Source organism: Camarhynchus parvulus, chromosome 7, assembly GCF_901933205.1.
Source record: "Camarhynchus parvulus chromosome 7, STF_HiC, whole genome shotgun sequence".
Classification (NCBI taxonomy): domain Eukaryota; kingdom Metazoa; phylum Chordata; class Aves; order Passeriformes; family Thraupidae; genus Camarhynchus; species Camarhynchus parvulus.
Window position 1 is genome coordinate 2,384,337 of NC_044577.1, and position 15,209 is coordinate 2,399,545.

The 15,209-nt window shown below is 43.0% G+C and overlaps 1 protein-coding gene across 11 annotated transcripts in view; it reads left to right on the forward strand.

The window, feature by feature from the left end:
• Positions 1-15,209, forward strand: part of LRRFIP1 (LRR binding FLII interacting protein 1) — a 104,142-nt gene that overhangs the window by 68,893 nt on the left and 20,040 nt on the right. For 4 of the 11 annotated variants that reach the window (XM_030951848.1, XM_030951840.1, XM_030951838.1 and 1 more), the window contains 5 exons: positions 824-889; positions 3,938-4,015; positions 11,579-11,611; positions 12,511-12,636; positions 13,086-13,157. In XM_030951848.1, coding sequence (XP_030807708.1) covers positions 824-889; positions 3,938-4,015; positions 11,579-11,611; positions 12,511-12,636; positions 13,086-13,157 — 375 coding nt within the window. The remainder of the gene's footprint in view (positions 1-823; positions 890-3,937; positions 4,016-11,578; positions 11,612-12,510; positions 12,637-13,085; positions 13,158-15,209) is intronic. The other 7 variants (XM_030951846.1, XM_030951849.1, XM_030951847.1 and 4 more) reach the window with 4 other exon arrangements.

Consider the following 15,209-nt stretch of genomic DNA (forward strand, 5'->3'; position numbering starts at 1 on the left):
CATCTTGTCCCCTGCCTCTGTCTGTAATTCCCCCTTGGGTGCATTTATTTGTCTCACCCCCTGGTGTCCCATCCATCTGAATGCCACGTGTGTGATGCTGTTTGTGCACACCTGGGTTTGCTGAGCCTTCCTTTAATTCCTGCTGGGATTGTGCTCATGGGGTTGTGATGCTGCCAGGGAATTGTCTTCCTCAGTGTCTTTCCAGGAGCAGGACAGAGAGGCAACATCAATTCTTGCTGGTTGCTTAACAACTAACAAAAATCTGTTCACAAATATAATTCTTTTAGGCAAATTCCTGCCTTCTTCTTTAAAATGAGCTTCTCAGATTTTTTTCTCAAAGCTTAAAGGTAGAGTTTCCTACTCCCCTTGTGTTTCCTGAGCCATATATCTCTCTGCTAAACCATAATCTGTCTTAAAATATGCATTTTCCTCCTATTTTATTAATTTACTAAACTGGCTGGTAAGTGAAGCTTATTAGGAGGTAAGTGAAGCTCATCACTGCCAGCACCAGCAACGAAGGTGAAACAGATGGGATCAGTGTAAGAATTGATGTAGCCATTTCATGGGTAGGCAGCCAAAGCATTACATTAAAATTGAACTGGGAGAAGGGTTGGTGTTCCATCTCGGGGTGCGTCAGATCCTACACGTACGCTCGCCTCGGCTCTTCCCCTGCATGCTGCTTGTGCTTGCACCCAGGAGATGGCCCTGTCCTTGCCCCCAGGAGGTGTCCCTGTCCCTGCTGCTGGCTGCCTGTTCTGGGTGAGTGTGTGAGTGTGCAGAGAGGCTGAGTGCCGTGATGTGCTGACTCTGTGTTTCATTGTAGGCGTCGGTGTACGACGAGAGCGTTTACAGCGGGAGCCGGCGCTATAGTGCCCCCAGTTCCCGTGCTGTAAGAGCTTTTCTGCTTTTCCCTGCTCTGTCCCTGTCCTCTGCCAGCCTGGGGAGCGTCCCACCTGGGCTGTGTGACATCCAGGAGTGGGAGCACCATTCCCACCAGCTTCCATGGAGTAGTGATCAATGGGAACTCGTCCCTCTGTGGGATGAGTGTGCCTCACACAGATCAAACACCTTGGAAAGGCCATGCATGAAATCCTTTCCCTCCCTGAGACTTAATTCTTCTTGTCAAATATCATTTTGAAAAATAATCAGCCAAAAATTTAAAAATCAGTTCCACGTAGGCAGTGTGAAGTGAATGATTTTTGGGAATATATGGGTGGCTTGGTTTTGTTTCTTGGATTTCCCACGAACTTCCATGGAGCAGTGATCAATGGGAACTCATCCCTCTGTAGGACAGGGAATCCACTTGTGCCTCACACAGATAAAACACCTTGGAAAAGCCATACTTGAAATCCTTTCCCTCCCTAAAATTTAATTCTTCTTGTCAAAACTGAGAAAAATACAAGTTTAAAAAATAATCAGCCAAAAATGTAAAAATCCGTTCCACACAAGCAGTGTGAAGTGGATGATTTTTGGGAATATATGGGTGGCTTGGTTTTGTTTCTTGGATTTATGGTCAAATATATTTTACAGTCATATGTGTGACAGTGCTTCCAAAATGTGTGTTCCTGAGAGTGGAGGGCTCTGTCATGGGGATGGAGAGCAACTATATAAAGAATGACCATATAAATTGTGTATTTGCAAAAAAAGAAACTCCAGGAGTTGGTTTACAGATTAAAAGGCAGAAAATGCCTTCACCTTTTCTCCTCTGTGGGTGTTTGGGGCAGGCAGTCCATCTGCTGCTGTTGTGTCCACCTGGACAAAAAAAAAAAAAGGAAAAAAGCCAATCTCTTTAGATTCTTCAGTCCTCCTCTGTGGGCCCTCTGCTTATTCTGCCTCTCATCCCTTCACTGATGATAGCAGAACCCAACCAACCAAAAAAAACCCAGTAAACAACCGTCATCTAAGGCCATAAGAGTGAAAAGCCTGGAGACAGAGCACTGATGTTAACTTTAAACATCCCATTTTTATTAGCTTGGAGGAGGAAACACTTTCAAGAATGCTTACTGAGCACTTGTTAGTCCTTCAAGGGCTGCGCCATCTTCTTGCCAGCCCACTGATTCACATCATTTACAGCAAACCTTTCAGCCCAAAACCTGTTTGAAAGTCTTTCAGGGGCTGTCAGTGGTGTGAGGACTGAAACCCTGGTGCTTTCCCCTCCCTCCATCCCCATCCCACCCTGAGCCACAGGTATTTATTTGTGTGTAACCCAGCCTTTCCAGTTCCTGGAGTAATGAGAGAGTTGGAGCAGGAGGGGTTTGCCCCAGAGGCAGCGACCTTGTCACAGCACCTGTGGTTGTTTTAATGCCTCTGGACCTTGCAGCACTTCTAACCTGGGAGTGTCAGCTCAGGTGGCTGTTGCCCAAAAAATGTTTTTGGAAGGGCAGGTGGATGCAGGGGGTGAGGCTGAAAGTGGCCTTGCTTGGTCACAGCCACTTCCACAGTCAGCCCTGCAATGCACAGGGAGCAGCTGTGGGATAAATAGGGCCTGGAAACATTAATATGGGACTCATCAGTACTTACACCTTTTTCCCTGTCACACATTTAAAATTTGTGTTAAACCCTTCTTTTGTTAGGCATAAAACACTGCAGTGCCCAAACAAAATCTGTGTTTTTACTTCAGTGCTTTGTACCTTTAATTTAGGAATTATTGTGTGTCTGGCAATAGTTGGAAGCAGTGTGCAGCAGAGTTTGGTATTGTGCACGTTCTCACCTCTGAAACAAAGATCAGTTGCACAAAGCCAGTGTAGGACAGAGTCCCAGAACTGTTGGGGTTGTAAGGGACATCAAAGGCCACCTGGGCAGGGTCACCTTCCACTCTCCAGGGTGCTCCAAGCCCTGTCCAGCACTGACCATTGCCGGCATGGGGCAGCCCCAGCTGCTCTGGACACTGTGCCAGGCCCTCCCTTGGGGTGCATCCGAGGGCACTGCCCTGCCCATGGGCTGTGCACCCTGCCCAGGATGTTTTGTGGGCTCACCCTGTGCTTGTGCTCTAGCTGGGGTTATTTCCAGCTTACCCTCTCACCATTCATTAGTGCTGCAAGCTTAATTTGCAGGTGATGCTGTGCTGCTGTGTTGCTGTGACTAATGGTGATGGAGCAGCCCTGTAGTGGCCAGGTGACTTATTTAAAAAGCCCTGAAAAAACACACAGCATCTCCAAAGTGTAATAATTCTTCAGATTTCTGTGTGTTTGTATCTGAGAAATCCTAATCACCTCTGAAATAAACTCGTTGTTTCCAGGGTAAGTTCTAGTTCTGTTTCCCTGATGCTTTAAACTTTTATTTCCCTGCTCCATTTCCACTGCATTGAAACCTCTGGAAATAAAAGAGCATGGACACACATTCCTTGTCCTTGTCAGCAACCAGCCAGCCCTGTCCTGCATCTCTGCTCAAATGTTTCCTTTCAAAAAAAGCTACAAGACTTTCTTTGGCAGGAGATGAGGACTGCAGGTGCTGGAAAACCAGGAGAGAGACTCAGTCTCTGAGCTGGGCTCAGTTTTACCTTTAATCCCCACACAGATGGATGTTTCTTCCTTTGGCCTGTGGAGCACAAAGGAATTTATTTTATATGTGCGCAATGTTGGGAACATGGGAAAATGATTCACCAGAGAGCCTCAGAACTCTTGGAAAGTAGTAGGATGGAGGCTTTTGTAGAGAAACTGAATTGTTTACTTGTCACTGGTACCTGAAGAGATATAAATAAATGAGTATTCTAAGAATTGAATCAAATCTCTTCTTGAACTGCCAGTGGAATTACTGCTTGCCTTGATTTTCAAATTAACAATTCTCTGTTTTTCACTGCCGTTCCTTTGTCCAGCTGCATGTAACCATCTCTTTAACTAATTTCAGATGTGATGCTCTACATCCTCTCCTGCTTCCCTTGCCAGTTCTAATGGCTTTCTCTTTTCTCTGCCTGCTGTTCCTGGATTTCCTGCTGCAGCCTTCTGAGTACAGCTGCTACCTTGGGTCAGGATCTCGAGCATCCTCCAGAGCCAGCTCTGCTCGGGCCAGTCCAGTGGTGAGCTCCTCTATTTCTCTTTGCCCTTTGTTTCATTCCTCTCTCCTTCAAGGCCTTTTTTTTTTTTTGTGCAGAGAGGTCACTGTCTCTGAGTAATTCTTAAGGGATGTATTATTTGCTTAAAAGTGCTGTCACACTTCTCCTGTAATCTGCCTAAATATTTGGAACCTCAGAGTGAAAAATTCCCTAGTAGTAGCAATGGCAGCAGCACAGAAATTTCAGCTATAAAATTCTATTTGCAAGCTGGTAGTCCATAAAACAGTAGGAAGATTTTTTTTTTTAGTAATTCAGGTACATCTACCTCAGACATTTCCCTTAGTGGCACTGTTAAATAGTAACCACTAGTCAGTCATCTGAGCATGAATCCTCTAAATATCAATGCTTGTATCCCTGGATTTATAAATGCAGTGATGGAGAAAATGAGTTAAAGGAGTTCCTGTGAGTTTCTTAGGGTGTTAATTGGACCTTCTGGGCAGTGCTTAAGACAAAGAAACCAGAGGATGAAATTGCAAAACTGAAGTGATTTCTATGCAGATGCATGTTTTTACAATAGAAAGTGCACCTTGAACTCTCGTGACAATGAGAGTTTGCTTTAAATGGGGAAAAAAGCCCAACAAGGTCACTGTGGAAAAGACTGGGATGTTGATGGAAGTGCTTTTGGGGGAGCAGGAAACCCTAAATCTCCTGCAGCATTCAAGCAGTTCAGTTTCTCTCCAGTGAGCAGTATTTTGGTGCAGAGCTGCAGGGCTCTCCAGAGGCTGGATTTGATCATTGTGGGACTGCAGAGTGCCAGGCACTGCAGTCTTTAGCATGGTGAAGTCCTAGAGGGATAAAGAGCACCCAGCTCAAGCTGTGGCTGAGCAATGCTCAAGTCTAATGATGCCTCAGGTTTAGGTTTTGTATTTTTCAGATTCTGTGTTGCTTTAGTGTGTCGGTCTGGGCTTCACATTAGGGGATGGTGAGCTCTCTTCACAGAGTAGGAGACAAAACAATTCCTTCTCTATGGGGACCAAGGACAAATGATCCAAATCTCAGGCCCAAGAGCAGAAACAATGTGGGCTGAAGAGAGAAAAACAAGAAGGATGGGACTTCATAACCTAAAGCTGTAACTGGACAATTAACTCCAATATGCAAATGGACCAGAACTTACAAAAGTGTGAGACTCTGTGACCAGTTGTCCATTTTGTCACCATGTTGGGTCCATCTTGGGTGTAGCCCTGGCTGGGCTCTTGTGCTGCCCAAGGTGGATCCGTGGAGGCCTCTAATAAATCCCTGCTTTATTCTTTAACTCTGTCTGGCCTCTGTTCCAGGTCAGCCTTCACAGGGCATCACTAAAGGCTTGGCCATCCCCTGCTTTTAGGGGGTTTCTGTTCCTCTCTGTGGCTGTTTCCAGCTCTGGGTATTTCTGATTTATTTCCAAGCATGGGGACAGCTGCTGAGTGCAGCTGGATGTCTGGTAGAGGAAACATGCAGCTTACAGTAAACTAAGATATAACAACATTAATTTGCCACAGAGAGTGAGTTTTGGAGTCTGCCATTTGAAAACTGATACAACAGAGCTGTGTGCTCTGAAGTTTTGGTACATTCAAGTTCTAAGGGTACATTCCCTTTTTTAAATTGTTAAAAAACAGTGGGATTTTCATTGGATACTGTATGGCAGCTGGTGAGCTATAAATAAATTAGTGTTTTAATTAGCCCCTGAACCTGAGTCCCTGAGCTATGAGTTCTTGCAGAATATAACTTATATTAGTAATACATCTTAAATGGCTTTGCAAACTGAATTTCAATTACCCCCAAAGCAAGAACCAACCAGAATAAACAGGGATTCCATTACAGTTCTGTAAGGGACGCTAAAAACCGGGTACCCACACTGTGCAGTTGGTGTTTCCTTTGTGCCAGCTGAGTCACTCCTGCAAGTTCCTTACAGGAATCACGGGATGCTGGGAGGTGCAGGGGAGGTTTTGGGTTTTAAATTCCCTGCTTACACTTTGGCCCCGTGGCGTGCAAGTGGCTGGAGATGCTGTGCTGAGTCAGCACCAGGCTGAATCTGCTCTGCAGGGAGACAGCAGGCACTCCTGAAATTACCATTTTTTGGTTTAATTAGTGGTTTATTGCCTGCTGTGAAGAGCTTCCCTTATCTCTGTCACCTCGAGGAAGAGCAGAGTTAATGTCAGAGTGAGTCCAGCTGATCCTAAAAGTTCTCATTGCTACACAGGGTCAATCCAGCACACCTTGTGATTATAATATTTTTATCCTGCATTAAACAGACATTGCTTTTCCTGTAGCTCAGGGGGAGGGATCACTTTTACTGACAAGATTCAAAGTGTTCTTTTAGAGTTTTCAGTCAGGTATTTGAGAGTGGAGAATGATTCCTTGGAACTTTATAAATTGAAGCATACAACAGCTTGTCCCTGCAGCTCTGAAATTTTTTACTCAGAGTTTTGTTTCCCTCTCCTATCACTGTTCACTGAGCAGTGAGCAAAAAGCAGCAATAGTTTTCCTGCAGTGGTTTTCCTGCTGTGCACAGCTATGCTAGCTCGTGTTCTCATTTGTGTTACCGTGTTGGTGATACAGTCAAAGGCAGGAAGATACTTCAGCACAATGTGTGAATATTTGTCTTTGTAGTTGTTTTAAGAATTCAGTATATCTGAAAGAAGTTTGCTGTTTGTTTATTTTTCTTCTAACATTTTTCATGTTATCCCGCTGGTGATTATCTGCTGTCCTTGCAGTTACTGCAGATATGCAAATACGTTGTTTAATATTAAACCATCCTCACAGAAAGTGCAGATCTTAACACTACTGAGAGCAAACATCAAATATTTCTGTACAGATGGGCCTGAGCTCTCAGCATGTTTTGGCAGAGCTGGACTTTTGACATGAATTGCAGGAGTTTTGTTATTTTTCTTTTCCAAACCAAGAAGCTACTAGTGAAAAGCAATTATTTCTAAATCTGAAACAGGCTCAGGATGCAGTAGTATTTGTCTGAAGGCTCTCTAAGGCAAGGCAGGTGAAACAAGAGGAGAGGGCTGTGCTGAGATGATGATGATGATGATGGTGATGGTTCATCCTGGCTTGTGGAGGCTCAGGCAGCAGCACAAGCAGTCAGAGTTCAACCTGAGCATACACAGAGCTGGAGAATATCCTGAGCTGGAAGGGACCCACAGGGATCATCAATCCAAGCCTTGGCCCTGCACAGACCCCCCAGCAATCCCACCCTGTGCATCCCTGGGAGCGGTGTCCACTGGCAGCCTGGGGCTGTGCCCATTCCCTGGGGAGCCTGGGCAGTGCCCAGCACCCTCTGGGGGGAGAACCTTTTCCTAAAATCCAGCCTAAACATCCCCTGACACAGCTCCAGCCATTCCCTGGGTCCTGTCCCTGTCACAGGGAGCAGAGATTGGAGCTGCCCCAGGGATGGAAGGTGCCAGCCATGCTGAGCTCTGCCCTCAGTCTCCTCTGCTCCAGCTGAACAATCCAAGTGCCCTCAGCTGCTCCTTGTGTGGCCCCTGCAGCCCTTTCCCCATCTTCTGTCCCTCCTTTGGAGGCTCTCTAAGACCTTTAGATCTTATCTAAAGCTGCCCCAGCCCAGAGCAGACAGGACAATGCCCTCCCTGGCCTGGCTGGCACTGCTGGGGTGATCCCCCAGGGCAGGGATGTCCCTCCTGGCTCCAGGCACTGCTGACTCAGATCCAACTGGCCATCCACCAGGACTGCCAGATCCCTGCTGCTCTCTCACTCCCCAGTGTGTCCCTGCCTCCAGGGCATACCTCAGTGCCCAGCTGTGAACACCTTTGCTCACTGGCAGAGACTTAGAGAAAGAAAATGAAGGCACTGACAGACTTAATTGTGGTGGAAGCACTTGGGGAGCTTTGCCTTCTCTCTGTTTAGGGTAGCTTGTGTCCTAGCCCTGCCTCTGACAGTCTGGATGTGCTTTGGGCCTCTCTGGAGTGAGGATTTGCTGCAGTGCTAACTTGCATTTCTGGCACTGATAAGTTTGTTTAGGCAGTGACGTTTGGCATAGCACTCATTCCTGAGAGAGGATTCTTCTCACAAGCCCTCCTCAGACCTGACAGATTTCAGCAGTGGTTTTCCCCTGCTGACTGTTGCTAATTGCTGGAGTTCAGGTGGCTCTCAGAGAAGCAGCAGGAACTCTGTTACAGCTGATCAGACTGGTAAGATGGGGGTTCTTGGAGGGGTTGTACTGACAGTCAGTACCTCTTTTCTTCTTCTTAATTCCTGGTTTTCTAGATACCATGCTGTGTTAAACTCTAGCCTAACAATTTTTCTCTGCTGTGGGCCATATTTCTATTTCAAGCTGTGCTGTGCTACTTTAAGGGCAGGAAATGATCTTAATTTGATTTGTCACCAAAAATCCCCCTTGCTTTCGTGAGAAAGTTGATCCTAAGTGCGAGATGTGAGCTGGAGCTGAGCAGGGGCAGCCACGTACTGAACACTGAAGCTCTTCTGGTACCTGAGCAGGGGACATGGCACAGGCAGAAGAATTCCAGGCTTCCCTTCCCTGATTGTTCAGGAGCCTGGAAGCTGGAAGCTGTGCCTCAGTCCTGGCCTTTCACTGAATTTAAGATCCCTGTACTTGCAGTAGGTGTTTGGTTGAATGCTCTGTGCTAGTGCTGCAGGAATTCATTTTGGACACTCCACTGGTGGCAAAGAGCTTCACCCTAAAAGGGTTTAATAACCCTTTTAATCCATGGAAAACAAGCATTTCAGCCATAAAAAGACTTGTGGGGTGATCTTGCTCATGTTGTGTTTCCAGCTATGCTGAGCTCTGATATTGCTGACATTTTTGTAATGTGGCTCTGGATTTATTCTGAAATTGCTGTCAGAGGAGGCTGAACTCTGATCCCACTGCGCTTAGTTTGCAGAGAGCAGCCAAAACAAAGATGTGCATGCTGGAGTTCCTCGGAAAATTGCTGGAGTTCCTTGGAAAATTACTTCCTTTTCCTGCTTTTTTTATGCACTGAAGTACAAATTGCCCCAGTTGTTGGTGGAGAGAAAGTTAATCCGTGTTTAGAGACAGACCCATGTGCAAATGAGAAATGGTAGTGTTGTGTAAATTAAAGGTACCATTAGGTGAATCCCTCTTTAAATCTCCTTTTCTGGCAAGTATTCTGTCAGTCCTTTATGTTTGTGTGTGGAAAAGTCCCAAAGCCAGGATATTTTTATGAAGGTCTGTGCTTGAGTGCATGTGAAGGTGGAGAAGTTCTTCTCAGCCTATTTAATAATTGCAGTGTTCTTGACTGAATGCTAATACAGGAGCCAAGTGATTGGGGCAAGAATTCTGTACAACTTCAAATAAACATAAACATTTCTCTCCTGTCCTTTCTCTGTTTCATTTATTGCTGAATCAACTGCCAGAGGGCTTGGGAGGGACTGGGGGAAAGCTGGAAACCTGGAGGTCCCTCTGGTGGCTGATTCCTTTAAGAAAAATTTATCTTTTTAAAAGGTGCCGTGAATACATTAATCTAAACATGAGCACGATGAAAGCTGTATAAAATATTAATCTAAAGTAGGTTTCTCTCTTTGTACAAGACAGATTTTGGTGTATCACTGCCCTGTAACCATAAAATTAAATGCTGCTTGTTTCAGTCTGGCTTTTTGCTTAGAAAAGTGTCGTGTAGCAGGAGGCACCTGGGTAATGTAAGGATCTTATTTTGGTGTGAAGAACTGGCTTTTCTTGAAATTGAGTTTTTAAGTGTTAATTTTTAAATAAATTGTTAGGGATAGTTGCTGGTTTTGAGGAGAAGCTGCTCTGAGTATGGCGCTCCTGGCACTGAGTGGATGAAAGATGAAGATGAAATCTGGTTTGTTTCCTTAACCAGCTCAATTTTAGATGTTACTTAATAGCTTTCATTATTAGAGATTGTGCCCCATCAGAGTCATTATTTATGATAGTTTTGCAATAAAGGTGTAGCAGGCTTCACAGGTGTGGTTAGGAATGCTCTGAGTAGAAACACTCACTGCAGTCATGACTCTCACCACATTGTCTTCAACATTCCCCTTTGTAAATGCAAGCTTCTGTTTGACTCATGTGATGAGTCTATTTTATTTTATTTATTTTATTTTATTTTATTTTATTTTATTTTATTTTATTTTATTTTACTCACGTGATGCATCATTAAAACAATATCAATATTTGTTCCCTTCTTTATTTTGCTAAAAACTGAGATTGCACTTTGTTCCAGAAAATAGAGGCAAATGGCTGGAGGAACATAAATATTTTGAGTTGTGCCCTGTTGAGGACAGATTTTGCAAAGGCTGTACACAGATTTCCAGAGGCACATGTGTGTGGACACACAAATCTTTTGTCACATGCCTTTATTGACACTGCCACAGCTGTCTTGATAAACAACAACACCACAGTGTTTGGCCAGGCTAGAAGGCTGCCAAATCCAGCACTTGGAGCTGTCTGGCATGAAAATAAAAAGCTGTTTGCACAATTCAGTCCATCTTGTTCATTTGGTCTGAGCTAAGTTGTCTGCCTTCATTAATGACCCTCTCTTATTGCCTCCAAATTCAGAGATTTGAGGTTTTTTTTCTAAAGATTTTACCTATTCAGTGTCTTTGCAAGTTTAGATCTAGTGCTTTAAGTCTGGCTTATTTTACTTTGGAACCTCAGACTTAAGTTTTCTTAATGCTAATTCACAGGGAATTTTAGCTGTGAGATGCCAGTGTGAAAAGCTGATTTGTAACAGCTACCTTACAGTTCTGAGATTTTTTTTAAATAGGGTTACATAGGTAAATTGAAGAATAATGAGTGAGATTATCTCCATATATTGTTCTGTGTAATAAAAGAAAAAAGCTCCAAACAACTCTGCCAAATGTGTACTGATTGGGAAGAGATATAGGTTTTGAGTGTGTTTTCAATGGAAATTATCAACTTAACCTCAATTATGCCCTGTCTTCCCCTGAATCAGCTCTGTCCTGATTGTTTTTCCAGTAGTTTCAAAAACACTATTCCCTTTGGCAGTTACGCTCTTCTTGCTCTGGGGAAGACATTAATTTTTCTAGGAGTCTTTTGGGAAACCAGCTTGACTGTGCTGAATGTCCCAAGAAGAATTCAGGTTTTTTTGAGTTCTGCTGAGTTTTAATTTCATTCAGTCCTTTTTACACTTAGTTCCATCTTAGATGGAGATGTTCTGTAACTTTTAAACCCTTCAGCTGTTTGCATCCATGGTAATTTTCTGTCCTCCTAAATGCTGCTTTCTCACTGTTTGGGTTCTTCTAGGCTAGTTTTGGTACAGGATCTCTCTTTAAATTAGTAAATTGCAGTGAAGTACTGAAACCCTAAAAGAGTTTATTTAGACTTTGGACTGGTCCCTGATTTTTGATTTGAGGGTCAGTTTTGTAGTCTAGGATCTTTGCAGTCCCTGTTTGTCTTGAGAGGGGAATATTAACCACAGGTTTGAAGCTTTAGATTTCAAGTCTAACTTGCTACCTTGTGCTCTTTGGGATGGGGAGGATGTGGTGGCATTTCTGGTATATTACTGTCTTCTCTTACCCTTTATTGATTCTATTAATAATTCCTTCTCAACCTCTCTTTTACAGATTGAGGAAAGGCCAGAAAAAGACTTTGAGAAGGTAAGAAGGATCTTATCAATTATTCTGACAATAGTGCTTTGTTCATTCTTTTCCATGGGTACAGCTTGCCATGAGTGCACAGAAATTTCCTATAAAATCCATTGTGAGGCAAAATTTTGAATTTCTGGAGCCTTCTGCTGCAGCACTTCTGAAGATGAACTTTTCAGCCCCTGCTTACTCAATGCTAAGTAGCTGACCTTCAACAGCAGTTGGCTGAAACTGCTTTAGGCTAAGCCACACAAACACTGTGTGTGTTTATTAGATCTTAATTATGAGACCCAAGTTCTTTATGTAAAAATAAATAAGTCATCATAATAAAAGAGGAGGCTGCTACATTAACCCTGAGTACAGTTAAGACCCAAGTTCTTTATGAAAAAATAAATAAATCATCATAATAAAAGAGGAGGCTGCTACATTAACCCTGAGTACAGTTAAGACCCAAGTTCTTTATGTAAAAAAATATCATCTGAGTACAGTCAAACAGTTCATGTGGCCACTGCTGCAGAGTAAATAAATATCCATAAAGGAGAGGAGCTTCCAAAGCTTCCACAGAATGTATTTTTACAAGTTTTGAAAATGTCTGGCAGGCTGATACCAACCCCTAAAGACTTTCTCCAATTAAGAATTAACAGTTAGAAGCTAAATTATGCAAACTCCTATTGCAGTATTATTTAAATACTTCTGATCTGCCTTTTCTCATTAGTTTCCCTTGTTAAATCTTGATTTTGATTTTTTACTTCTTGGAAAGTTTGATTTCAATCAAAAGCACATCATTTAGAAGTGCAAGGATTAGTGTAATGTGTGTATTAAAAAAAAAAAAAAAGAAAAGGAGAAAGCTACAAACCCATAATTTATGTGGAAAAGAAAGTTCTGAGCAGTTTATCCTTGTGTGATTGTAGGGAGCACGAACTGTCTCAAGTTTATCAGCAGCTACCTTGGCCTCTCTGGGAGGCACTTCTTCACGGAGAGGCAGTGGGGACACCTCCATCTCAGCTGACACAGAGGCTTCCATCAGGGAAATCAAGGTGAGGAATGCTTAACCCAGAATAAATCAGGGAGTATCCTTCAGGGGCAGCTGGAAGGAGAAGCTTTGCTGGAGATGTGTCTCGGATGGGACCTCCCAGCCTGGAACAGGGAATGGGAGGAGGGTGGAGATAACACAGAGGGGAGAGCCTGGCACAGAGGGTGATCATCACTGAAAGGGACAGAGGAGGGCTGGGATTGCTGGAGCCTTTGAACCTGGGTCTGTGCCTCTTCCTTAACACTGCAGATTCTGGTTTTGCCAGAAAAATAAAATCAGAATTAGCCCAAACCCCTGACCATGAAATCTGGTGGTGTGGCAAGGCCTCAGCTTAGGGTCAGAGCCCTTGAGGAGTGTGGGAGAGGTGTTGGGAGCAGCACCTTGAGCCCTGCTGGTCCCTCCCAGCTGCACTCTGCCCTTAGTGCTGTCACTGACCTTTCTCACCTCCCTCAGGACATCTATGAGTTAAAGGACCAGATTCAGGATGTAGAAGGCAAATACATGCAGGGGCTGAAAGAGCTGAAGGTACTGACTGGTGTGTGAGCATTAACCCAGTGTGAGCCCAGAGCTGCCCCTGCATGCTGTTCTCCTGGGAACTGGGTGCAGAGTGTCTCATTAACTAGCAAGCTTTTCTGACTGGGGGGTTGTGTTGGGAAATGCTTCCAAGTGTTCCCTGAAAGGCTGCTGGTTGCCAACTGCACGTTATCTTTGCTGGTTTGCATTGTTTTTCTAGCAAATGAAAATTATTTGGGTTTTTTTAATATGGTTTCCTAATCCAGGAAACTATATAAAATATACATAGCAAATTATAAAATATATATATATATATATATAAATAAAATATATATAGCAAATATACTATGTAAAATATATATAGCAAATTAAAATTATTTGGGTTTTTTTAATATAGTTTCCTAATCCAGTATTGGGAGATGAACTAGAACTCATCTCCTACAATTCTAACAACAATACTATATAATATATATATAGCAAATTAAAATTATTTGGTTTTTTTTTATATAGTTTCCTAATCCAGTATTGGGAGATGAACTAGAACTCATCTCCTACAGTTCTAACAACAAATATGAGTTTAGAACCTTGTCTGTTTTTATTTTTATAAGGCCATGGGAGGTGTCATTTGGGTTTCCCCTTAACCAATTCTTGCAACAAAACTCCATTTATCAAAACCTGTCATGTGAAGAAGGAATGCTGAAGCTCTTACTGCTTCCATGAAGCCATAAATATATTTTGTATAAACAAAATCTTGTTTTGTTTATGAATGCAACATAAATACAACAACCAGCTTGCACATCCATGTACCCCCCACCTCCTAAGTGAGCAGTGACATGAGCTGTGGCTTTTTGGAAAAAGCAAACAGATAAATTCAACATTTGCCAATTAATTGCTGACTGTGTCAGCAGCTCAATGCTGACAGATGAAGGTGTTGCCATTTTAAGTGAGCTTTCAATCGAAACAGAGTAGTTAGGCCTTTTTTGGTAAAATTTTGGTTTTCTTTGTGGTCACTGAGTAGCAGATAGAGCGAAATAATCAGTGTTTCCATCCATGTCCTTAGACTGCCTTTTGGGGTGATTTTGGACCTAAGTTGCACTGTTTGATGCTAAGACACCAAAACATTGCATGCTGAAGGAGTGGAGCAGAACTTCCTTAATTCTTCCTTGCATATACTTCCTTTCCAGCTCCTTTCTGAGCTTTCCAAATCCTGGTGCCTTTCCTGTGCTTGCCATTCCTCATCTGGAGCTGGAAAGTGCCCCAAAACACACTTAAGCATTTGGAACTGGACAAATTCATATCCTAAAAGAAAAATTATCTTATTTGTTAATAGAAATGTCAGTTAAACTGATTTAGACTTTGCCACTGTCACCCTTAGTTCTGTTATCAGCTGAAAAAGGAAGTATATGAAACTCACCCATACTTCAGTTGAAATAATTAAATTTACTCAAGTTCCAAGAGAAATTGTTTGATCTGCAAACTAAGATGTGTGTCCTCCCTTGTTTGCACATTTACACTCCTTTGTTTATATACCTCTTTGTTTATATAACTCTTTTATTTCTTTATTAAAATCAAGTAGTGCATAGTTTGTCTGCATAAATGAAAAATTATGCTAATCTTTATTTTACCATCATTTGTTGTTCTAAATATCTCAGTATCTTATATTCAGGTCAAACTGACAGAGGGGGTTTTCAGGATACTGGGAATTGTATCTTAGAGAGTAAATTTGTAAAGAAGGGATGTGACATGGGAAATCACACATCAGGTCACAAAAACTGCAGCTTTCTCTGTCACAGTGAATCCCGAGTTAGTGTTTAAGGGTTCCCACGTTGCAAGGATCTCTGAAATTACTGTGAAGTGGCTGTCAAGCTGCCTGAATTTCAGGCTCAAATCATCCAAAGTGATTTTAATCAAGGCCAGTTCACCTTTAAAAATAAAAAAAAATCCCAACTTGCCATCTTGAGCAGCAGCTTTGAGCTGCCAGTGTGCAGGGGCAGGGGGAGGAGGCAGAAGGAGGGAGAGCAGGAAGGCAGGAGCTGCAGCAGCAGATTGGATCTGTGCTGAGGT